The 12,601-nt window shown below is 36.6% G+C and overlaps 2 protein-coding genes across 2 annotated transcripts; one reads left to right on the forward strand and one right to left on the reverse strand.

The window, feature by feature from the left end:
* On the reverse strand, nucleotides 584-5,692 carry LOC18770550. Its single transcript, XM_007204568.2, has 6 exons — nucleotides 5,364-5,692; nucleotides 3,773-4,102; nucleotides 2,587-3,238; nucleotides 2,070-2,269; nucleotides 1,733-1,977; nucleotides 584-1,586 (listed from the first exon to the last, which is right to left on the reverse strand). Exons 2-6 carry the CDS (start codon nucleotides 4,039-4,041, stop codon nucleotides 790-792), a joined length of 2,163 nt encoding a protein of 720 aa, XP_007204630.1. The 5' UTR covers nucleotides 4,042-4,102; nucleotides 5,364-5,692; the 3' UTR covers nucleotides 584-789.
* LOC18771640 (GDSL esterase/lipase EXL3) lies at nucleotides 7,989-10,320 on the forward strand. The gene is made up of 5 exons (XM_020568702.1): nucleotides 7,989-8,307; nucleotides 8,476-8,606; nucleotides 8,686-8,919; nucleotides 9,249-9,504; nucleotides 9,886-10,320. Exons 1-5 carry the CDS (start codon nucleotides 8,022-8,024, stop codon nucleotides 10,077-10,079), a joined length of 1,101 nt encoding a protein of 366 aa, XP_020424291.1. The 5' UTR covers nucleotides 7,989-8,021; the 3' UTR covers nucleotides 10,080-10,320.

The raw sequence follows: 12,601 nt of genomic DNA on the forward strand, positions 1-12,601 counted from the left end.
ACCAGAAACCTCTTTCCATGCAGAAAGTGAAAATTTACTTTCCTTTTTTATTTCGGAAGTTTTTGGGCTTTGTTATTCTTTTTTCTTGGGGCCAAAGTTACATTCTCTCATGGACGTGATGGGATAAATATAATGTCATGAATTCAAATTTTTATATTGACTGGGTCTGGGTAAAGCATTGCTCAATGTTAGAATATAAGCTTATTTTCTCAATCGAGAACATTCCTCATGAGAACAGTCGCGAACCTCATAGACTTTGCTGAGAAGACCAGTTGCATGCAATTACTATATCCTCTATTCAAAGGGGCGAAATGAGTGGATATTCTGATGATTCAAAAAGATTTAACTCTTACAGAACTGATTAAAAGGGGAATTTTGATTATTAAACCAATTTGTCTACCTATAAAAAGTGACGGAAAATTTATTATGTATCAAACCATCGGTATTTCATTAGTTTATAAAAGTAAACACCAAATTAATCAAAGATACCGAGAAGAAAAACATGTTGATAAGAATTCTGAAGTTGAAAGTGTAAACATAACATTTTAAGGGTTATTTGGTGAAGAAAAAGGAAGTATCAATCTGCAATGGAAGCCAAGATTTTCATGTATTGTAAATTATCACGTCAATGGTAACTCAAATATACAAAATTTCCTGTGAACATCGAGATCATAAAATTGACACAACTGAAATGAATTTTTTTCTCTATATTTCTTTCAAAATGAATGTGAAACAAAAGGGAGTTGTGAAAGTAGGGAATCATATATCTAATCTGCCAGCCTAAAACAATTATCTCAATCTTGACAACCTTTTTCGCTTCCGGTTCTTTTTCCTTGCTGCTGCAGCTCTGTTTGTATCAATGGAACCAGAAGGAAGAGCCAGAGAAGTTGATGGCTTTCCAACACCTGTTCTGCCTTTCTTAGAAACCCACTGCAATGGCAGATTGTTTACCACGGTGCCAATGTCATTAGAACTCGTCACTTCTACAAGCTTTCGTATTTGATCGAACATCTGCATAGTCCAGGCCATCGACTGATCAAGTGCAACTGAATCATCCATTGGTTTTTTCAATAGGCTCATCAGCAACTCTTTGAATGACTGAAAAGACATGGAAGGTTGATAACCCTGACGACTTTCACAGATCATATTGACTTTGATGATATGCTTGCAAAGGTTTCCTTGCATTGACCATGCACAATCGCAGAAAGAGAATTCTGATCCAGGATTCCACACAAGATGCACAGTGCTGCTGTCCTTCTGGCTTAAGACCTTGGCATAGAGATGGTCTTTGTCATCCAAGCTAATAGCAGAATCAGGAATTTGCAGTGCCCTGTGCCATGATGTAGAAGCAATGTATTCTTCCTTAACATTTTGAAAAGAATCACATTCATCTGCATAACGGTCAAGCCAGTAGCTTGAATGCAGCTCAGTTGTCAGCTTGTGCACCAACCAATCAACTCTTTGGAGTGCTCCAAGATGTGAATCATCAAATAATTTCACTTTCATCTTCACATGATACGCTTCAATAGCACCAGATGCCTCCTGGCTTGCAAGCGGAAGACTTCTCATAGTCGAAAGCCACATTTCTGTTAACAAGAAATAATATACGATAGTTTCATGCAAAACTTATAATACAATTCAACATCTTTGACCCAAAAAAAATAAAAAGACTATTCAACATGATGCGTGCATGAGAGAGAGAGAGAGAGAGAGAGAGAGAGAGAGATCTAACCAATCTTAGGTACCCAAGAGCTCTTAAAATATTCCATAAAAGCCGTCTGATCAACAAATTCTTGGGTTAGTTCTTCTAAGGCACCCAGGGTACCATTTCCACCCCAAATGCCATACACAATGTTACCCAGACGTTTAAAAATTTCCCGCTGAACTTCAATGTTATTGCATTTCTTTACAATATTCCTCAGCCATGATCTACGAACGCGCCAGAGGGAAAATAGTATGGGACAACAAAAGATATCTCTGAAAGAACAGAAATGTGTTATTAGAATGCACTATATTCTATGACCAGATAAATTTAATGCATGAAGAATTACAGAGCAAGAACATCCTGCCTGATGGGATCAGTCTCAGCTGCTGCATCATCAATTAAAAACCCATTGATCTTCCATCCAGGCTCAACACTACGAGCTCGATCAAGTAGAGCTTTCATCCATTTAGACACATCTGGCTTTGCAAAGCTACGTGTGATGACCCATGCGACAGGGAGTGCGTGTTGTCTTGAGTCAAAGACAAGAAGTGTGCACAAAGGATACTGCCATTTCAAAACACACATTTATAAACATCTACATCACCATGCACATTGTCTAATCTATAAAAAATTAAAAAATTAAAAAATTAAAATCCCTTATACATTCATGAACCATTTCATGCCTTAGTAACCAGTCCATTCCAAATGAAATGTGATGACAAGATAACCACCCACAAACGTTTTGATTTATTTATTACCACCTATGTACTTCCTGGAAACAGGTCCTACTAAACCTAGAAATCAGGAAAGCAATCTCTTAGCGCGTGTGAGAGGGTTAGTCAGTTCGGAAGCTTCTACAAACAGCATCAATGATTTGTTACCTTAAGTCTCTTTATGCCGAATGTTGAATCAGCTGCAATGAGACTGCAATGGCCAAAACGAATCATTTGTTGCAGCTGCCACTCTGTTTGAATCCCCAGAATGAAAGAATCTTTTTCTGAAGTATCCTGATATATGAATATGGATTTTTTATTGCGTTCAACCCACATGCGGATGCTAGCTTGATCATCAAGATCCAATTCATGGGTAGAGCGTTTAATAATCATCCCAAGTTTGTGGACGTACTGGGAAGCAAGGCTATTGACTTTTGCATTTGAACCACAATATCGCTGAATCCCCTCAATGTGTTTCTCTAGTATATTTTCTTCTGGAATGCCCAGGTAGATCATTGACATTGTTTGTTGTTGGATCTCATTACAGATATATGGAACTGTCTTTGCTCCGGGGCCAATCGCATCTCTGTCAAGTGGGCCATGGCAAACAAAGCCAGATTTGTTCACATGGCGCCTCTCATGATATATAATTAGTGCAAGTGATGGACGGGCATACAAACGTTTCACTACAAAATTGCATGTACAGCCCCGCATGGATTGAGGTCTAGCAGCGCGATTGCGGGTGTTGAGGCGATATCTTCTGCTAGGCAATATACTTCCTCCTTCCCCATAATTTTCAGGACCAAAAGAACACCAATACCTTCAAGGAGAAAGAATGATCAACTTAATAACTGTAGCGCCTAAGTTAAGGAAAAAGAAGGGGGGTCTATCTAAACACCCATTGCTCATATGGCTTATTTGTTAGTCGAACCACAATATTAATAATTGTGATCCAATTTTTTTATATCCAAAACAAGGTTTAAGCTTTCAGTTATAACCATCACAAATACAATGGTGTAATTGGAGCAGAAAAAAATGCCAACGTTGTCCTTACACCTGATTTATATTAGTCAAATCAAGATAGGTCTAAATTAAATTAAAGAAAAGAACACACACACACACACACACACACACACACACAAATTAGTTCTTCAGAACTTCATTAATAGTGAATCCTGAACCAGAGATTAGATAAGCTGGGAAACTCAAAGGTTTGAGATCATCGAAGGGTCACCTTATCAGAACATCATTATACTATTTCAATGATATATATGGAAAATTATGGGTTTTTTTTTTTCATCAGCAGAAGGAAATATAAGAGCAATAAGTTAAGTTTAAGAAGTTTTTTACTCACATCCTATATTCCAAATACTCATCGTCCTTGTATTCCTTTAAACTGCCCATCTTTCTTTTTCTTCCTCTCTCAATATGAAACCTTGTTGGGCACTCTAAATTTGAGCCTTCGCCAATTATAAATTCATCCACTCGATCATATGGAATGAGGGCTGCATCATCATGGTGCTCAGCAGTGCCAAATTTGGTCCAAGTCAAATCAGCAGCAGAGAACTCCTCTTCTGGTGGATCTTGAACTGGAAGATCCCCTATACATTCAACAATAGCCATAGGGCTGTAGATCCTTACCGTAATATATACTACCAAACCAGCTTAACAATTAGCAGCACATCTGCGAAATACAGCAAACACAATCTCATTAACAAAGGAATATCATAAACCAGTCAAATCAAGAAGTTGCAAATATACTTCCATGGTTGTTAAACTTGGAATTTTACTTTGGATATACTTCCATGAAATTAAATCATCACATCGTAAAATTCTTAGAATTTATGTAGAAGAAAGTACACAATATAGTACACAATAGACAGTCCAACATATTTGTTTGCAGTCTAATGTATAATTTAATACTCACACAACCCAGATATTTAACAAACTAAAATAGAAAACAAGAGAACTAGGCATTATCGACCAACAGAGAAATTTTATTAGCATATGAAACAGAGAGAAACTTATAAGCTTATTCTGTTTTTTCGTGAACTGAAGGAAAGTTTGCAGTGGAAGGAAAGACCAAAAGAGAGAGATCCGAGAGAGTGTGGAAATCAGTTAGACAAAGAAGGCTGGACATGGATGCCGCAGCAGTGTAACTTTCTGAATCCCTAGAGGTTCCACTTATTTTGTGAAATCAGAAACAGTATTCAGGATCCAGAGAAGTGAAAACGAAAACTGTTCTCATTTCACTACTTCCCAAATATCTGAACCCCTTTTGCTCTGTAATAGATCAAGATAGTTTTTTTAATACATAAAATTGTGAAAACATGATTGTCAATGGACTTAGCTATAAACCCACCAACACCATTACTCAAAAAATACCTACCACAACTGCTCAAACACGAACTCTGTTTCTCTTTCCTATTTGATAAGTTTGTCTAACAAGATAAAATTCAAAATTTCAGGCTGAGCTTAGCTAGAGTTTCCGACTACTAACTACTAACACCACCCCCCATCTTCCTCTGTTAACAACCAACAAAATTCAAGGTTTCTCTCAGACAGTCAGACTGTTAGTCACTACAAGCAACCAATATCACCAATATTTATTAGGTATACAATCCAACTCAAACCCCAGAAAACAGCCACCTTTTTAATCACCACCAAAAACCCAATATCCATTCACAATACTAAACCACGTTCAAGCAACCTAAACACTACAGTAATATTAGAGAGGAAGAGATAGAACAAAACCACAATTTTAATCCAAAATAAGTAAAAACAAAAGAAGAAATTGAAATTGGAACACATTTCAGCGGGTTCAGTTGGTGCTTAACTTGACACAATATCACGCAACTGACATGAATAAATTTCATACAAAAACACAACAATCTTTGATTGAGAACAAGGGAGAAGAAAGAAGAAGACAGACTAAAAGCACTTACCTTGCACTTGCAGCTGCTGCAGCAGAGGAGCTGGAGATACGCCTATTTCATCTCTTGATCTTCTCCGTCGATTTTTTTTTGTTTTCAATAAATTGCCCAAAGGGATTGCCTTTGTTGTAGTTGAGGAAGTTGAAAGAGAAGAAAGAGAGGCGACAGCGTAGGTTTAGATAAAAAGAAGTTACATTTTCATGTAATTGCTCTCAGGGAGGCTTCAATTTTGCAGCAGTCAGTAGTTCATGTCCAGGAAGAGACTATTTTGATAGGAGGGAGCTCAGAAGTTCTAGTCCTGAGGGCTAATGGCTAATTTCTTTTTTGTTCGTTTTTTGGTTCTGATTATAAAAAATAAAAAAATTTGTTGCCATTCAGTCCTCTGACCTGAGGTCGTTTTCATTTAGAAACCCTAAATAGAGGTCCGACTCCAAAGTCATACCATAGTAATTTGGCATGTCACGCTATTAGTAAATGAAAATATTTCTTATAATGATACAAATATAATAAGAGTAGTATTATTCATATATAAAGTCAACTTATATTATGTCCGATAAGAAGTTTTTCGTCCAATTGACGTCCAATACTCTATAACAGGTCTCCTAAGAGTTTTTCGTCAAAAAAAAAAAAAAAAAAAAAGGGTCTCCTAAGTGTGTTGAAATGGGTTGAGTTATTGTAGGTTGTCCTCCAATATAATAAACAGCTTTATCAGTTAAATAGTTGTTTCACCTAGAAATGCTTAAAGTATGCCAAAAAATCATATATACCTTATAACCATCAAGTTTTGTTCCACCTTAGATAGAATAAAGTGTTTGTCCTTTATACAAACAATATTGAAGAAAGGGAAATTGAATTTGAGAACACAAATAGAGAAAATCGAATTTGAGAATATTTTTAACCACTTAAATTACAATCCTGGATGAATAAGTGTCTTAGAATAATACTAAACAATAATGCATGTTTTGGCTTTGGGCTGACATATCATGGATGGATACAAAACAGTGCAATACCATGTGCTGATGGTGAAAATGCAGTTGGATATTACTTGTCAGAAAGCCATTAAGCAGTAGGATATTTAGCAAAAAAGTTTGGAAATTCAAGTTTGGAAATTCAATGGTATCCTGGCAAAAGTGCAGATCGCATGGACGGCCTCAGAATAGACTTATAACAGCCGCAAGGGACTAATTAATGGTTCTGGGTTGTGAAGATGGATGTAAAAAGTAAAAACCACCCAAAAAGGCAAATGATTTCTGAGTTAAATTTGGTTTTCTTTGACTGCAAACCAATAAATTGGGTGACCTTTTGTTAGTTGCCCTTAGTCATTTGTGTACACATCTAGAACAAGAAAAGGAAGGAAAACAGAAAACAAACAGGACCATGTGTTCTCCTGATTTAGTGAGGACAGGATTTATGCAGCTACAGGAAGCTGGACTCTCTTTTCTTTCTGTGGCCCTCAATAAGCTTGACTCTACAATGTGAGCTTTACGGAACACGCATTTTGTGATACCAAAAAGTTTTGAATCGGCAAGCTAATATCAACTAGCTATTGATCTAATCGTACATATTTCTCTTCCTAATGTTAGAAGATGTCCTAATTTCAAATCCTCTCCCCCGTTAATTAAAAAACATTAATACTCTTATGCTCATATAAGACTTCTTCATTGAAATACACGGCAGCAAAGAACACAGAGGCAAAACCAGTCAGATGATGGACAATTTTTTTATTTCTTCTTTGGTGGCCAACAAGCCAATTCAAAAGGGGGAGTTTTGCATCTGTAAGAGTATTAGAGAATGAAATTGATATGTAACTGACCATATTAACATGCCTTGAATATAACATAACATGCCAGTTAGGCAAAAATCAAACTACATTAAATTAAACCAAACTACAAGCCCCATGCGAATAAGTGCCTTATTATAATACTAAACAATAATGCATGTTTTGACTTTGGGCTGATATCATGGATGGATGCAAAACAGTGCAACACTATGTGCTGATGGAGAAAATGCAGTTGGGATATTTAATTTTTGCAGTTGGGTATTCCTGGAAAATATAATATGCAGAGATCACAGGGCAGCCTCATACAAGACTTTTTAAGAGCCTCAAGGGACTCATTAATGATTCTAGGTTGTGGAGATGACTTTAAAAAGTTGAAAACCAGCCAAAACATATAGAACCAAGGTAAATGATTTCAGAGTTTAATTTGGTTTCAAAGTCTTAAGTTTTTGACTGCAAAGCAAACCAGTAATTGGTGTGCTTCTGTTAGTCATTTTGTACACACCTAGAACAAGAAATGCCTTGACTCTGCAATGTGAACTTTTACAGCACACGCGTTTTGTGATACCAAAAAAGTTTTTGAATCAAGTAGCAGCTCTTGATCTAGTGGAACATTTTCCCCCTTGTCAAAAAAATACGACTGTTACCTTTCAAATGAGGGACTAAATTTTTTTTCTTTTTCTTTTGTGACCAAAAACTAAATTCAAGAAAAGGTGTTTTGCAGCTGTAAGATGCATCCAGATGAGAATACTAATGACTGAACCAACTCTATCTAACAACTACTAAAAACTACACCTTTTGAGACAATAAATAAGCTGACTCTACTTATATGGAGATGCTTAAAAAGACCTATGATAACTTGGAAAAGCAGTGTATTTTCTCCACTGAATGCAATGAATTTTCTCTTCCAAAAACTTCTTCCTTCATCTAATTCATCTGTCAAAGTTTTCTTAATCATCATAGTTTTATTCTTGTACCATAATGCTGCTGCTGTGACACTACCCGAAAACGAAACAATTCCAGCAGTGATTGTTTTTGGAGATTCAATTGTGGATCCTGGCAACAACAACAATATCAGAACTATAGTCAAATGCAATTTCCCACCATATGGCAGGGACTTCATAGGGAGAAAGCCTACTGGAAGGTTTAGCAATGGAAGAGTCCCCTCAGACTTGATAGGTAACCTCAACACTCTTTGAGGGTTATAAGATTTTTCTGCATTCACACTACTACTGTTGCTACTATTATCATTGTTGTCTTTAGTTACCAACAAGAACAAAAGGTCTGACCTGAAATTTTCATCTCAATCAACAACTGTAAAAAGGTTAACTCTTTGCAAATTTTCAGCTGAATCGGTTGGAGTGAAGAACATTTTGCCAGCTTATCTGGATCCAAGTCTGAAGGTTCAAGACCTACTTACTGGTGTAAGTTTTGCCTCAGGGGGTACAGGATATGATCCTCTGACTCCCCAAGTAGTGGTATATATCTCTATCTTCCCCTCTTTTCTATTTAGCAGTCTTATATATCCTTGATTTATTTTAATTCTATTTCTATCAGTCCGTCTTATCATTATCAGATCAACTAGACCTGTTCAAAAAATACCTAAGCAAGGTAAATGCAGCAGTCGGGGAGGCGAGAACCGCGACTATACTATCAAAAAGCATATACATTGTGTGCTTAGGAAGCGATGACATTGCAAACACTTATTATTCTACATCACTGAGGAGACCTCAATATGACATTCCAGCATATACAGATCTGATGATTAAATCAGCTTCAAGTTTCTTTCAGGTAAAAGTCGAACGACTGCAAATGCCAGCACTAGAAAAGAAATAGTTTTGGTGCTCATGCATTGCCACTATGTAGGCAGAGACTAAATTTGCAATGGCCTGCATCCTGAGATACACATAAAATTAAGCCTGCAGGATTCAGAACTAACCAGCCACTATAGAAGAGGAATAATTTCCAATCTGCCTCATATGTTATTGTCCCATGTAAAAAACAAGCAATCTGGTTCCCCAAGTAACCTAAAATCAAGCACAAATCCATTTAAAAAAAGTGTGACATTAACTAGTACTTTGTTATTTATGTTAATGCGGGCAGATAAAATGGGACTGCAGGAACTATATGACCTGGGAGCTCGAAGGATTGGCATAGTAAGCTTGCCAGCAATTGGGTGTGTGCCATCACAAAGAACACTGAATGGAGGCATAGACAAGGGGTGCTCAGACAATGCTAACCAAGCAGCAAGCCTCTTCAACTCCAAGCTCACTGCCCAAATAGATGCCTTCAACAAGAGGCTTCCAGAAGCAAGGCTTGTCTACATTGATATCTACCACACATTGCTTTCTCTCATCCAAAACCCTTCTCAATATGGTAAATCATCATCTTGCTGCTAAATTTTTGGCTCATTCCAACTTCACAACCTGATCGCAAATGCGGGTGAGGTCAGTTGGTCAAGGCAGTGTGTCTGCCCCATTGCATCCGAGTTTGAACTCCCTTCCTGCAATAATTAAGAATATCTCCCTTGTAAAAAAAACATAAAAACTTCACAACCTGATCAAATTCTTTTAAGTAATACAACATGACCCACCATTACAATCAGACTTCACTTCTGTTTTTTATTTTTATATCCTTTCTATCTTTCTGATAAATGATTCTGTACAAAAGAGTGGTAAATTATGTTCAAAACCCAGATGCCACAATTGCATATTTCAACATTATGCGTTGATCTGATTTTTTTTTTTATGGGTTCAGGATTGGAAGTGGTGAACAAAGGCTGCTGTGGAACAGGTAATATTGAGGTCAGTGTTTTGTGTACTCGTTACTCTCCAGGTACCTGCAAGGATCCATCAAAATATCTATTCTGGGACAGTTACCATCCCACAGAGAAGGCATATAAGGTTCTTGTCCCTCTGGTTTTTGATAAGCAAGTTCATAAATTCTTCTGAGGCTTCTCTCTCTCTCTCTCTCTCTCTCTCTCTCTCTCTCTCTCTCAAGCCTCAACAATCAATAAATTGTGAAGCCAGATTAATTTGTTGTAGTTCCCTTCTTTCTTTCTTTCTTTTTATTGTCCCAGATGTTTTGCTTTTCATGTAAGCTGGACCCAATTTGGTAGAAACTTATGTAGTTTTGTATTGTGTGTTCCATTCCATGCAATGCAGGAACTGTTATATAATTGTATGCATTCTGTTCTGCTCTACTGGCATTTTGTTATTATACATGGCTAGGACTGGAAGAAGCTAACAGAAACAAGCAGATCTTGTGAAGTCTAACTCCAAACAAATTTATTTATTCTTATACTTCACAACGTTTTCAATGTGGTCTAAATTTAATTAAATTATCAATCTCTAACATTGGTTGAGGATGAACAATAATTTTTAGCCTAATTTCACCCACCAATGTGACATAAATGTAAATATAACTAAATTAGTACAATTGAGAATAAATTGTTAATTTTTGTAAAATTCACAAGGGGTTTGTAACTCGAACATTCATTCATGTACCGAAACAATGTGCTCCAATTTGAATTTTTCGAGAAAGCTAAGTGTCGTATCATAATAACGACTAGACCAACAACCTATAACCAAGTACATATTTAGTTATTTACCTTGGTTTATAAAAGAAAACCATAATAATGCAATCCTAATTTCGTGTGGCATAGTGTCCTAAGTTTTGTTAAGACATGCCGCCAAAGTTGGTTGTTCTTAAACCCGTTTCCTGTTTAAGTTTGGATGACTGGTCCTGTCTTCGAATATTAGTTGGAGATGAATGCCATGTCATGTCATTGAGAAGCATTCAAAACCCTTAAATACTGAGTCTGCTGTCGTCAGTTTCTTGTTTTCTGGCAACCTTAAATAATTATGCTGCACTCTTTAGTTTTCAAAAACAATGCATCATGATGAAGAGTGCAGGGCAGAATTGTCTTTGGATTTTATGAATACTTGGAAAGTTCTTTGGACATGTGACCAGGAAAAAACAAAGCAAAGGTTATTGACTGGATCCACTGAGTTGTAAATTTGTAAAAAGATCTAAAAACGACACACAGTTTGAATCCTTATAGATCTCAGGGTTGCCTCCTTCCATTCCATTCATTTCTACAAGTTCTGCATATGATCTGTGGGGTCACCGACATAGCTCAGATAATTGAGCTTTGGCCGTTTGAGGTTGAAGAAAGTGACAGACCAGAAAGGTTATGTCAACCATAGTGCGTTTGACATATGGTAAACTGTGTAGTTGGATATTTAATTAACCATTTATGCAAGTATGGCCCAGAAATCTTACCTCATAGGGTCATAGTGTAACAGTTTGAAGAACTTTTTCGATCAAAATAACATTAGAAATGAAACATTCATTCATAATTCACATTTTTTTAAAAAAAAAACATTACAAGCTATAATTATCCACGACGAGGTTTCATATTTTGAAAACGTAGCATTCATTTTTAATACAAGCAAAAACATCATTCTCAACGTAAACAAGCAAATTATCACTCAAATATTGATCTTCCATTTTGTTTCAAAGTAATAACTCACATTAATTAAAGAAAACACCAAATTTATACCAATTAACTACAAAAAAATTCATAAATGAAACATCCAATAAATCAAAACAAAATAATAAAATAATAATTTCAATTCTATTAATTTAGGCTTAGAGTTAGAATTTATTTGAATTATGAGGTGGTGGACGAGGCGGCAACAATGGAGGAGGAGGAGGAGGAGGAGGAGAGAGGGTGGGGGGGGGGGGGGGGGGAAAAAAAAAGAAAAGAAGGGAGGGGGACAAATTGGGGATTTAGGGTTCAGGACAAAAGAATTGGGGTTTTGGGAGTTGCTGGGATAGGTGGAGGGGTTTTAGAATAGTTGGGGCAGTTTTAATTTTTGTTTTAAAGACCTGGACCAAAACAACGTCGTTTTGGCCAGTTCATTTATAAAAAAATTCGTTGGGCCAAAACGACGTCATTTTGCCAGCATTTTTTCTAAAAAAAGAAGAAGCGCAGCGCTTCTTCTTCTTCCTCTTGCAGCAGCCATTTCATTCAGGCCAAACAACAAGCAAGTGGAGGGCATCTATGGGGTCGCATAGTCAGCTTAAGGGAACCTTCAAGCTTATTTTTATGGAGTCCATAGGATCGTTTGACCCCACTGTGAGTCCGTCCCTGCATTTATAGGCAAGCTTGCAATTTAACGTATGTTTGACTATAATGTATGCCTAGTTGGTTACCTTGTACATCTTCTCTTGTATCTTCAAGATATTGCATGCATTATTAACATGTTTTCACATCTCATGATTCATTTGCTTGCCCTAACCTTTCATATATTAATTGTCAAAAGGGATCAATTGAAGTTGTATATTTAATATGCAAAATGTATGGATAGAAACATAATTTCAATGTGGAAAAGGGCCTTGAATTGATATTAGTAGTCTTGGGTTCAAATCCCATGATACATTGTCAGTGTGTGTGAGGAACCCTCCA

This window comes from Prunus persica, chromosome G7, assembly GCF_000346465.2.
Source record: "Prunus persica cultivar Lovell chromosome G7, Prunus_persica_NCBIv2, whole genome shotgun sequence".
Classification (NCBI taxonomy): Eukaryota; Viridiplantae; Streptophyta; class Magnoliopsida; order Rosales; family Rosaceae; genus Prunus; species Prunus persica.